The sequence below is a fragment of the Prionailurus viverrinus genome, chromosome B3 (assembly GCF_022837055.1).
Source record: "Prionailurus viverrinus isolate Anna chromosome B3, UM_Priviv_1.0, whole genome shotgun sequence".
Lineage (NCBI taxonomy): Eukaryota > Metazoa > Chordata > Mammalia > Carnivora > Felidae > Prionailurus > Prionailurus viverrinus.
Window position 1 is genome coordinate 50,670,779 of NC_062566.1, and position 12,684 is coordinate 50,683,462.

Consider the following 12,684-nt stretch of genomic DNA (forward strand, 5'->3'; position numbering starts at 1 on the left):
ATACCCCCAGCTCCTCACCCCAAAACGAAAAATCCCAGGCCGGGCAGAACCTGATCACCTCTGTCTCCTCCCAGCTGCGCTAATCCTGCGAGCGAGCGAGGGAGGCCCCCGCGCCGAGGCGGTGGCTGGCAAAGGGGAGTGGAAAGGGAGGATGGATGGGGCCGAGGGGTGGGGTGGCGATGAGGGGGATGTAGGAGGGGGTGTCATTTTCTTTTTCTTTCTTTTTTTTAAAAAAGTATTTCTCTCGCGAGAAACCGCTGCGCAGACGATACTTGAAGAGGTGGGGAAAGGAGGGGGCCGCGGGAGCCGCGGCAGAGACTGTGGGTGCCACAGGCGGACAGGCGGCCACAGCTGGGACAGCTGCGGGCGGAGCGGGGCAGCGGCTGCCGCGGGCAGGACCGAGGAACAGCCGCCGCCGCCTCGGGAGCCGGAGCCGCCGCTTCTCCAGTGGGTGCAGCCAGGGTCCCGACAGGGGTCGGGCGGCCACCGGGGGCTGGAGCTGCAGCCACGGAGGCTTTTGCGTTTGCGCCGCGCCGAGGGCAGGGACAGGGACTGGGTGAGGGGCTGTCCCGGAACGTCCACAGCTGGCGCCGGCCCTCCCCTGCCTGACAGCTTCCTGGCCCGGGGCTCCCGGTGCCGGGCTCCGCGTCAGATGCTCGGGGGGCGGTGGCAGCGCCCGGAGCCGGCCGGGGACGACGCGGCGGGTTTCCAGCCCCGCGGCTTGGCGGAGAGGGCAGTCAGGGAAGTTGGGGCGTTCAAGCGCGCATCGCGCGCCTTTCGTGCCATTAAAAAAAAATAAACCCAGCGAGCCGGCTCCGGGGTTTCGAACCGCTCGGGACATGGGTGCTTTGAGGCGCGCTTTTCAGGCGGCGTCCGGGAGGCCGAGAGGCTGGCTGGAGCCGCGGCCGGCGGGGGCCTGGGCTTGTCGGCCAGCTGTGGACCAAACGGTCTTCACTTACCCAAAGTAACTGCGCCACGCTCAGGCGGCGCGCGGGCTGGGCTCGGGAATGGGGACCCCAAGGCTTCAGCATCCCGATGCCCTGAACGTCTCCCCCGCCTCGGCGATTTGTCTGTTGCAGCTGGCAGGGGCCGCCTGAAGTGGGAGCAGCGCCTGGAGAAGGCGGGAGGAGCCCGGCCCGGGGGACGGGCGGCGGGAGAGCGGGACCCCGGCGGCGCGGCGCGCTTTAGGGCGCAGCGGCGGCCGCGGATCGAGCCCGGGGCGCGGCGAGAGGCTGCGGGAGCCGGCGGCCGCGCGGCATCATGCGGCGAGGAGGGCTGCTGGAGGTCGTCCTGGGATTTACCGTGCTCTTAGCGTCCTACACGAGCCATGGGGCCGACGCCAATTTGGAGGCTGGGAACGTGAAGGAAACCAGAGCCAGCCGGGCCAAGAGAAGAGGCGGCGGAGGACACGACGCGCTTAAAGGGTAATGGAACGGGCCAGCTCCTTTGGCGTGGGTCTCCCCTCCCTCTTCTCCCGAGTATCACGATCCAGAGGGAACGGACAGGGCCGATTCTTGACACCGGAAAGATCCTTGAGAAGATCTCCTGGGGCTACCTTAGAAGTGCAGGGGGTGTCCGGCCCTCGCCCAGTTCGAGGCTAAACCGCTTTGCTGCAACGCTTTAAAGATTGCTGCCCCAGAGGAGATGTCATGGTGAAAAGGAATCTTGGGCCATTGTCGAGGCCGATTTTTGGAGGCGAGAAGGGTTTTTTGAGGAAGAAGGGGAGGAGCTGCCACTGAGAGGCGAGGAGAAGCCCATTCCTTTCCCTTCAGGCCAATTCCGGTTGTGTTCAGGGCAAAGTGCTTGCCTCGTGGGCACCTTTGCAGATGCTCTTTTGGTGAGGGGGCAAGGAGGGGAAGGGAGTCTAATGACAGGCAGAGAAGGCACAGTCAATGGTTGGCTCTCCACCGAGTTATGCTTATGAAAATTACGGACTGAATTTTCTGGTTGATACTGCCTTTGTGATGTCTGCATTGGAAGCAGAGCAGGGCAACTTTTTTGAGAACTTGGGTTCTTTTGGGTTCTCACGGGCTCTTCATTTCATTGGGGGCAGTCATGCTTATGTGGACGGCCTTAAACGGGTGTTTTTAACCGGTGATGTATGTGTGATGTATATGGAATTGAGCGTTTCCCGGGCTTCCTAAAGTCCCTATTACAGGAAATGTTTCAGCAGGAAGTATTTACACTAGGCAGGTTGATGGTATAAGGACTGTCAGTTCCCTGAATTGAAGAAGGGTGGGAATATATTTCCCTTAAAATTGTTCAGATTGAACGAAAAATCTGTCCTTGTGAGATTGTTTAAATTCAAGCCCCCATAGAAGTAGTAGGATAAACTGTAAATTTTATCTCCTTGGAGGAGTCTGTGAAATGACCCCAGACAGTATGCACATACAGAGGTTCTTTTGATTCTCATTGTTGCTTCTTTTTGAGTAACTCTGTAGCTTGATTATATGATCCCAAGTCATCAGGTGATGGTGTCCAATCTGATATGCGGCTGAACGTTTCCTTTATTCCTTTTTGTTATGGGATATTTTAATGAGATATATGTAATAAAATTTGTGTTTGTATGGCCTAGGTGCAGGAAGAAAAAAGTGCAGTAAACTGAATGGACCAGTTTTTGAGTCTTGGTCTAGACCAGGGACAAGGTGATTGCCAGGGCCAAGCACTTCGGCTGCAGTAAAATATGCACGATTTTCTGGCCCCAGGAAATAGTTATGATTAATTTAGTTCCATCTTGGCCTTTGTGGAAAATAAATCCAGGATTCCAACAGTGCTGGAAAGGAAATTTGCTTATCATGTTAAGCCTGATTCTGATTAGACAGCAGACATTCATTGCTTTGCAAGGCCCATGGCAAGTTCAACACATGGACTAAAACTCTGATTTTCATACGTTCTCAAAAGGACCTGATTTAGCCTAGTATTTTTCCTTAAAAAAAAAAAATCTCTGCTATATATATTATCATAATAGCTCAGCTCGATGGCATTGCTCCTATAGGAAGAAAGGAAGTGGGGTTTAAATTTGTGGATGAAAGTCTGCAGGGAGACATCAGGCCCAGCCAGACATTTGTCTCATCTCTGTGCTAACACCAACCAGCCTGTTTCCTTGGGAGGCACAAACTCAATGTGAAAACAGAAACTGAGCTTTACTTTGTTGCTTAACAGAATGTCCATAGATTTACTCATACCACCACTTATTTCTCTTGGGTTTTCCTTTTTTTTTTTTTTTTTATGATTACAGGGCAACACCTCTCTGTGTTCTTCATAGTATTTGGTTACTAACATAGATGTTACTCTATTGCAAGCTATTCATAGAGCCTTCCTAAAAACGTGTTATTAATAGAACAGTGATTATGAGTGTGCCTCCTTCTCATGTTATCTATAAGACTTTACATAAAGATCTGAAAAATAATTATAGTTAACATTTGCTGTGTAATATATCATATACTAATATAAAGGTTTTTATTTTTAGGCTTCTCATGTTATCTATAAGGTTTTATAGGTATATATAGATATATAGATAGATATAGATATATAGATATATGGGGAGGTAAAAAAGTAATCATTTAAAAGGATATACAGTTAAAAGTCTTTCCCTCTTACCTCTCAGACACCATTTTTGTAAAACTATTATAGGCATATATATGCATATTGAGATATATATTTGTATACACGTACATACATATACGTATATGTATACTGTGTATCCTATTTAATACATGCAATATACTGTATATACTGTTCTGAACCTTGCTCACTTCTATATATCTTTAGTGCCTCCATCTGTTAATTCATATGGATCTACCTTGTGCCTTCTCTTGGTGCAAAGAATACTATACATGGCTGGAACAGTTCCCTAATGATGGCTCTCTGGATTATATTATTCTTTTTTTTTTGCTATTCCCAAATTCTCCTACATGCCTATGTGTGTACATGTGTAAATTTGTATGTGGTATAAGTTAATAAAAGTAGAACTTCTGGAGAAAAGGTTTTCCCGTAGATTTTAAATAAGTACCAATTCTGCTTTTAAATTTGAATAGCATTTAAAAGGTATTTTCTCTGCTTATGGCTCCCATGAATAAGTCTTTTAACCATGCCCTGCTGTATAAATCATCAGGAAAAGCATTTGTGGGTAACGTTTTTCCAGTTATTGCTTAAAATTTCTATTTTTTGCTAGTTAAAATATTGCCAGCTTCAAAACTAACCTCTTTGACTGCAGTAAAACCTGTTGACCATTTTGATGGAAACGCACAATTTCTGAAGTGAAACTGATTTGCAACCCCAAGTCTGCCTGATGCCCAGTTGGTGGCAGCAACTTTCAGCACCTCACTAATATTTCCTCTGGTTAAAATGTGCTTTAAACTCACCAGTGTCCACTGTGCACTCATCTCGTCTCTTCCACCAGTACCTCCTTGTCTTTCTTGGATGTGACAGGTGACTACGGAATTTGCCTTGGTCATCTTCTTGGGATATGTATCCCTTTCCTGTTCGCACCCCGCCTCACAGACTGGGGATGTGCCTAACTTTTCCCCTTAAAGACTGTAGTTCTAGCTTGTCTTCTTCTCTTCCATCCTGTTGCAGGTGTTTGTGTGTGTGTGTGTGTGTGTGTGTGTGTGTGTGTGTGTGTGTTTTCCCCTTCCCACTGGGCAACAGAAGTTGTTCCACAGTGGAAATTTAAGCATCCTCAAGTTTCTTCCCAGCTTTCGCTGTGTTTTCTTAGACGAAATTGCCAATTTCTGTTTTTACAGGAAATCCTTTTTTTATGGAATGAGTGTGGTCCCCATTCACTCTGCAAAAATCGCATTTTTCTCTATTTTGAAAGGAGAATTTTGGAAGCTTCAAAAATGTTTTCAAATAATACATGTATAGTAGTTTTCCTTTGACTGGGGCACTGCTTAACATGTGTGAAGCAACTTTATGAGAAACAATAAAATCCTAGATTTATTGTTCGAATTTCAGTTCACAAGAATGTTTCTCAGCTGAATTCTTAACTTCTGTGATTAGGCCAAATGTGTGGGAGACTATTTGATTTAAAAAAACACACAGCTCTACTTGAATAGCAGTAGTTAGGAACCATTTATCCTAATAAATAAATATTTATATGTTATATATAATGCATACATATTATATATAATATATTATCATATTTATAGATTTATATTATAATATATTGTATTATAATATATATATTATTATGTTATGTGTTATATATAATAAAGATTATTAATATAGCCTTTTGCTTTAGCTCTGAAATAAGGAAATATTGCAGTTTCCTGTCAAAGGGGAAAAAAGTCTTTAGAGTGAAACCCATTTTTCCCAAATCTGATAAGACAGATTGAGAATTTCTATCCTTGTTGCCTGGTTTATAAGTGTATGACACTGGGTGTATTTCACATAATTTGTCCCCTATTGCGTACTTTTTTTGTCTTTGTTTATTTTTTCCAGAGGTCTTGTTACCAGAAAAATCCACACGGGACAGTTGGTACACAGGGTAGATTATGTGCTGGCAAACTCCAAGGGATTAATTACACTGAAGTCTGTTATGCAAATAAAGAACTTTAACAGGGGACACAAAGTTCTGTAGACTTTATAAAGTCCATTTACTTTACAAAGACGACTTTAAGACTTCATCTGAAGTCAGGTAGGCTAATAATATGGGGAAAAGACTCCTGCAGTGGTATGGTTTGTCTTTGTATTTATTGAAAAGTTTAAGCTAAAATATTGCAATACCTTTAAAAAAAAGATATTTTTAAATAGAAGTTTTTAGCAACTCCACATTTTAAATTAGACGATGGACACAAAATACTGATTTATGTTATGACTCATTTTGTAGCATTTAAGACATAGAGGTTGTTTACAAAAACGCGTAAGTTGTTGGTATTGCGTGTTAACTAAAACATATATCAGCCTACCGTGAGATGAGGTCCAGGCTGATGGAAAAGGAAGTGCAGACATCCCTCCAAGCTTATTAGGAATTCTAAAGATCATTGAAATATTCCTTTGTTGTCTTGTGTGGCTGATGATTAAAAAGATTATATTATTAGGCCAATGACGCTTATCAAGCAAAATACTGAACAGATTATTAGGGTATTTACCCAGGCTTTGTTTGCTTTTCCCTTCAGTAAACCAAACAACCAACTTGTGAAGTTTAACCTTTGTTTTTGATATGAATATAAGATTTCAAATATTTTTTGGAAATAGAAGGAAACTATATTAACAATTTCTTTGCATCTAGAAACCAATCCCACAAATGGGCCCTACTGATGCAACTTAGAATTTTTTTCCATGAAATTTTTTTTTAAGAAGGCTGAAATCAGGCCGGAGTTATATGGCAGCCGTTGTTAAGCTTCATTTTCCCATCAGATTATAAAATCATCAAAGGCAGGACTCGTATCATAAGATTTTAACACTAACTGATCATTAGATGGGATTTCAAAGAGTTCATTAATTCAGGAAGCCTTGATTGAAGGCCAGCCTGAATTTAGCTCTGTGGAATGCAGAGACATCCAGCCTGTAGCCTGCAGGAGCTTCATATTTGGTAGGAAAAGTCAAATCCATTATGGGAAGGACCAGGAGTCAGTGGGAAGGTAGCAGAGGGCATGGGGTGTAGGATTAAGTAAAAACAAATAACAGCAGGACGCCTGGGTAGCTCAGTTGGTTAACCATCCAACTCTTGATTTTGGCTTAGGTCATGATCGTATGATCTGTGAGATCGAGCCTCGCATCAGGCTCTGTGCTGACAGTGCGGAGCCTGCTTGGGATTCTGTCTCTCCCTCCTTCTGCCACTGCCCCCCACAAAATAAATAAATAAAAAAACACCTTAAAAAAACCCAGAAATAACAACAGCAATTATAGCACTAGTAGGTGACTTCTAGATGACATTTATGTCCCAGGTGCTGCTCTCAGTGTTTTCCATCTGATAACTCATTTGATGCTCACAGCATTTCTGTTGGATGGGTCCTTTTATTAGCTTTTATGGCTTGAGAGCCGAGGCACACAAAGGTTAAATTTTAAGGACAAATTCTTAATATTAAGTTTTCTTTCTCCATTAATTTTAGTTATGGTTTTGGTTTTTCATTCCACTGATCAAAAATGTAGGACTAAGACTTTGGTAAAATTCCACTTAAAATTCCTAATATTCTTCGTGCTAGTTCACACATCCCAAGTATAGTTAATAATACACTAAAATTTGTCAAACAAGAAACTTTCCCTAACATTTCTACAAAGACACTAATAAAACACAGAAGGAATTATAGAATGTCAGAGTTGATGAGGTCTTTGGATGCACATATATTTTAGTATTATATTAATTTATATTAATATATTATATTATATTATATTATATTATATTATATTATACCTTGAACTTTTACTAAGGGTGGTAGGTAACCATCACAGGTACTGTCCTGCATTGCCCATGGTTCTGAATGGGACACGTTCCTCATGATGTCATTCAGAATCTTTTGTTCTCATGTCCTATGTGAAAAATTTGTCAGAATAGAGTTGGAAAAGATGTTTCTCTTTTCAGTGGAAACTGTAATGTGTGTTAAGTTTTTAACCAACATGATAAATTATTTAATTTTTTATGTTTCGTTTTTTACCATGGTTGCCTTTAAGCTCAAAGCCATTAATATAGTGTAATTTTTACATGAGATTGCAGTAATAATGGTAAAAATAAGCAAGCTCTGGTATATCACTGAGGTTTGCACTTTACATACATGAATTCATTTAATGTATAACTTCTTTATGAGAAAGATTATACCTGCTTGCCCATTTAATAGATGAGGGGACTGAGGGATACAGAGTTTCAGTAATTCCTCTGGGGACATAAACTAGTAAGAGACAGAGTTGGGAAATCTGGCCTCACAGTCAGTGCTCTTAACCAGTGTATTTTACTGCTTCTCAATTATAATAAATCTTATACCTGGTAAGTTTATTTCTTTCTCCCATACTCTTGATACTTTCCTTTCCCCAGAATCTTCCCTATCATTGCTGTGGGAGAGACTCAACATCTAATGAAGGCAAATGCAGTCATATGCCAAGGGAAGCATCACTGTGGGAATAGGATTCATCAGAAAAAACTTCACGGTGAAAGTCGGTAGGGGTTGGCAAACAGTGACCCAAGCTCTGTTTGTGTAAATGAGATTTTATTGAAACAAAGCCGTGCCCATTTGTTTATATATCATCGACGTCTGCTTTCCTGCTGCAGCTGCAGAGTCGAGTAGTTACGACAATGTGTGGCTGGCAAAACTAAATTATTTGCGACTTGGTCCTTTACAGAAAAGATTTGCCGACCTCTCGTCTATGTGATAAATAAGTGACTGTCTACTAGGACTGAGAACTTCTGGAAGGCAGAGTTCTTGTTTGTTTTATTTATCACTAGGGATACTGAGGAGCTGGGTATGTGGTTAGTGTTCAATAGACAATTTTTGACTGACCAGTTTTTATTAACTGGTAAGGTAAATTACATACATTAGAGCTTGGAGGAAATAGAGGAGAGAAATAAGGAAAAAAGTTGAGTGAAAAAGCTATGAAGGGAACGTGTGAAGGGACTGAGGGACATCGAGTATAGTTGGGCAGGGATTGCATTGCACACCTTTGAGGGGAACACTTCATAGTGTAGCCCAGGAACGTAGTGCCCCCTGGATTTGTGCAGTATGCAACTACCTGTGCTTGTCCGTAGATGGTGACACCGTCAGGAGTGGGAGAGGGACTAAAGGGCACAAAACGTTACTATCTGATTGCTGTGAAAGGTGAGGATGGTGAACTAGTATGGGATTCTAAGATGGGAGCGTGATGAGATCTTTGCTGCTCTGGTGGATGTGTGAAAGGTGTGTGGCTTAGAGGTAGGGAGGCCAGAGTCAGGGGGACTGGGAGGCTAATAGAGGGGTCAGGGTGAGAGTGATTGATGGCCTGAGCAGTGGAGGTGGGGGAAGAGAAGGCTCATGTGATGTTCTAGAAGTAGCATGAGCAGTACTTGGCCACTTGGTTGGTCAGGAGGAGAGGCAAAGGGGAGGACACACCTAGGGTGCCCCCACCTCCATGCGCCTTATAACTTACTGTACATAAAAACGATATAGCACCGTTAATAAAAAACTAAAGAGAAACAAACCATCCCTAGTTCCTCTACTATAAGGAAACAAGCTAGTTTCATTTGTGAGTGTTTTGATTTTCTTATTGCTATGTAACAAGTTACCCCAAACTTAGTGGCTTAAAACAACAACAATTTTATTATTTCTTATGATTCTGCAGGCCAGGAATTTGGACAGGGCACAGTGGGGAATCTTGTTTCTGCTTCCCACAGTGTCTGATGGGGCTGGAGTGAGCGAGATGACTTCTTCACGTGTATTTCTGGTTCTGTAGACTGGAGCCTGCAGTACTGTTTACTTTGGTGTGGTTAATCTAAGGACAGAGGAGGGGAATAAAGGAAGCAAAGAGCCACTTGTCAGGCTCTGCTGGGTGCTTTCCAAGTTTTAAAGCTCTCCTCTGAGGCCTCCTGCCTGGGCCTGTCCCTGGGGATGGAGCCACTGAGTGTGTTTTTTCAAATGGAGAAACTGAGCGCCAGGTGAAGTGCAGACCTTGCTCAGGGTTAAGTGTCTATTGGGCCTGGATGTTGAACAATAACCTTTTGACCTCTGGTGACATGCTTTAGCCCCACGAGTTGACTACGGAGCTGACTTCAATGACTGAGGGCTAGCTGGAGGGGCTCAGATGTGTTATCTGTGTTGGCTAGGTTCCTCAGTTCTCTTCCGTATGGTCTCAGATTGTCTCCTTCTCCACGTGGCCTCTCCACATAGACTCTCCAGCAGCACAGCCACACTTTTCACAGTGTACCTCAGGATTCCAAGAGCACAAAAATGGAAGCTACCAGACTTTCTTCAAACTTCGCCTGGATTGGCATGACCTGGAAATCCATGCAAGTCACAGGCCTCATCCAGACTCAAGGGCATGGACTAATAAGCCCTACCTCTTGATGTGTGCACCAGCCTGTGTCTGCAGAGGGGGGAGGAATGTGGGGAGACATCTTTGGAGACTAGCTACCACAGTAGGGATTAGGTTTTTGAGAAGGTGATCGGATGTTTTAACTCTAACTTGATCAAGTCCCATTGACTTACTTCTTCATTGGAGATACTGCATTGTATTTTGCTGCTGTAACTTCGAATGAAAAATGCTACATGAACAACGTATCTTCATGATCTGTTAGATTAATGTTAAGGACATTGTTCTTAGCTTGCCCACACTTCTGCATTTAAAGAACTCATGCAACCCAGGAATAAGATTACAGTTCCTCTTCAACTGGCAAATTTTGTTTTTTCAAATATGAGAATTAACAGACTCCTAAAGTTTCCCCCCCTTTTCCTTTAGCTTTTAAGACAGGGACAAATTTAATGCGTGATCACTTTAATTTATTAACTTAGGTATTTTGTGTATTTTGCCTTCCTTCTGTATGAGAGTTTGCTTTCAGCTTCTGTTAGTAGTTTCCTTTTCTTATATCTGTTGGTGTAATTTGCCTCAGAAACATTTTTGGGGGAATCAGGAATTATAACTGACCAATAAAAATAGATATGCGATTGCCAATAGTTGGTATTATAGCAAACTGAACTCTGTTATTTCTGTCGTAAATGGAGTAGTCATACCGTTAATAAAATAAAATTAACATGAGGAGTACTGTCACATTTGGATTGTAGATCTGCTGCTCTATTATATTGAATCCTAGTTTTTATTTCTTGAGACTTTACCACTTTCTCAAGTGTTTTTGTTGTTGTTGTTGTTGTTGTTGTTGTTGAAATTATCGCTGAGTCTATTTATTCAGCCCTTCCGAGCGGAAGGGAGAGAGGAAAATTCCCTATCTCCACCATTCCCAGCCGAAGATGTATTCCAGACGGCAAGCAGGCTCCGAGTTAGGAGAGCTGCTCCCTGAGACAAGTGATTTGGTTCAGTGTTTTGTTGAAGGGTTGTGAATTCCTAGACCATCAGTCATACTTACATTCAAATATAAGTATCCAAACACATCTAAGTCCAAATATAGTACAACCATTTTATGATGTTAGTGTTGGGAGACAGGATTTATGTGGGCCCTATGGACACATTATGTCTGCTGTTAAGTTCGTGGTTTTGAACTGAAGTATAGGAATATCTCTATTAATCAAGGGAATGTATTCCACAGAGAGGGTTTGTTTTCTTTTGTTTTTCTGTTTTTTCTCCTTTGCCTCCTTCCTCTTTTTTCTTCTTTATCATCAACAGTTTCTCCTTCTTTTCTTCATCTTCCTCTTCCTTCTTCCTTTCTTCCTCCTCCATCATCATCATCATCATCATCATCATCATTACCATCTCATCTCATCTTCCTTTTCTTCTCTTTGCAGGTAACTTCAGAAACTGAGCTATAAATAAAATAGAGATGATAGAGATATTAAATAAGGGTTAAAACATTAAGAAAAATAAATTCTAAGTAAAATTTAAAATTTTTACTTGGCAGTCTTGGGATGTTTGAAAAGAAAAAGCAGAGATAACGATTTTGTTAGGAGAGGGAAGGAGAAGGATTAAAGGAGGCAGGAGGTGACAATTGGGAGAAAATTCTAGGGTGGAGAGTGCTATCAGCCAGGGATCTGGGCTGGACAGAGCAGGTGCTGCATTCTTACAGGTATGAATGACAGCCCCCTCATTCCAGGTGACCTGTGGCCTTAACTAGCCTCCTCAGGGGACTGAGGGCTTCTGGAGGAGCTAGACCATAAAAAGAAAGACACTTGGATGTCAGAAAAGATCCCTGCAAAAACATTTAGAGGGATTCAGTGGAAAAGCAGGTTAATCCATCATGTGTGATGAACTTCTTTGTATGCTGCCATGTAAAGTTTGGTGCATCCCCCTTTTCCTATGGATAATGGTTTATTGTTCACCATTTCTCCTACCCATTGGTACTAATTTATAAGATTGTATAATCAGAGTCTAATAGGTTGGTGCCTTTGATGGGTAACTTTTAAAGACTCTTCTTATTTGAAAGGTTTTTTTTTTTTTGGCATAGTTAATTATGACTCAGATCTTCCTTTATAGTCAGACCATCTCTCTTTACAAAAATACTATAACTTAGTGTCATAGTGGGACCAAGTCTAGAAACTTACAGATGCTGAAACCAAAGCCCAGAGAAAGTTCATTAAAAAGTGCTCAAGGTACTTATTTTCTTCCCTACTTCATAGGTGTGGAAGCTGAGCCACACAGTGGCAAGAGACAGTTTAAGTAGAAGTATACTGTTGGGTACAAGATTATACCTCCTCTTTGTCTTCATATCTTAGAAAGGGTGATTGGTGTCTTGAAGTCCTCACCTGTGCTTCAAATAAGCACACTTCCTGCACTATGTAGGCAAGGACATTTGCCTTGTTCTTGTTTATTTGGCCTTAGGCAGTGCCATCAGCCTCTCAGTGGTCAATCCTGGTGGGAAGGTGGGCACTAGAAATTTAGCTCTTCAGTGCTACCTTGCAGTCAACAGAAGCCTCCATACTAGGCGTGGTTGAGTAGGATGGGGCTTTCCATTGGGGTAGTGGCCAGTGAGAGCAGCCAGGTAGGGGATGGGAGAATAAGAAGGGGGAGCCTTCTCTGGGAATCTGAAGAGCAGCACCACCTCCTACCACCAGCACCCCGCTCACACTTGAAACTGGCAATTAGAATGTCAAATGTCCTGGGACAGGCCATAGC

At 42.8% G+C, this 12,684-nt stretch overlaps 1 protein-coding gene across 2 annotated transcripts in view; it reads left to right on the forward strand.

The window, feature by feature from the left end:
- Positions 1–270: 270 nt before the first annotated feature.
- The window catches only part of FBN1 (fibrillin 1), a 234,540-nt gene continuing 222,126 nt past the window's right edge, over positions 271–12,684 (forward strand). The window contains exons 1-2 of one of the 2 annotated variants that reach the window (XM_047862765.1): positions 271–447; positions 1,080–1,424. In XM_047862765.1, the coding sequence (XP_047718721.1) occupies positions 1,261–1,424 (164 nt within the window). In that variant the 5' untranslated portion in view covers positions 271–447; positions 1,080–1,260. Of the gene's footprint in view, positions 448–831; positions 1,425–12,684 lie in introns of those variants that run through there. The other variant, XM_047862766.1, reaches the window with a different exon arrangement.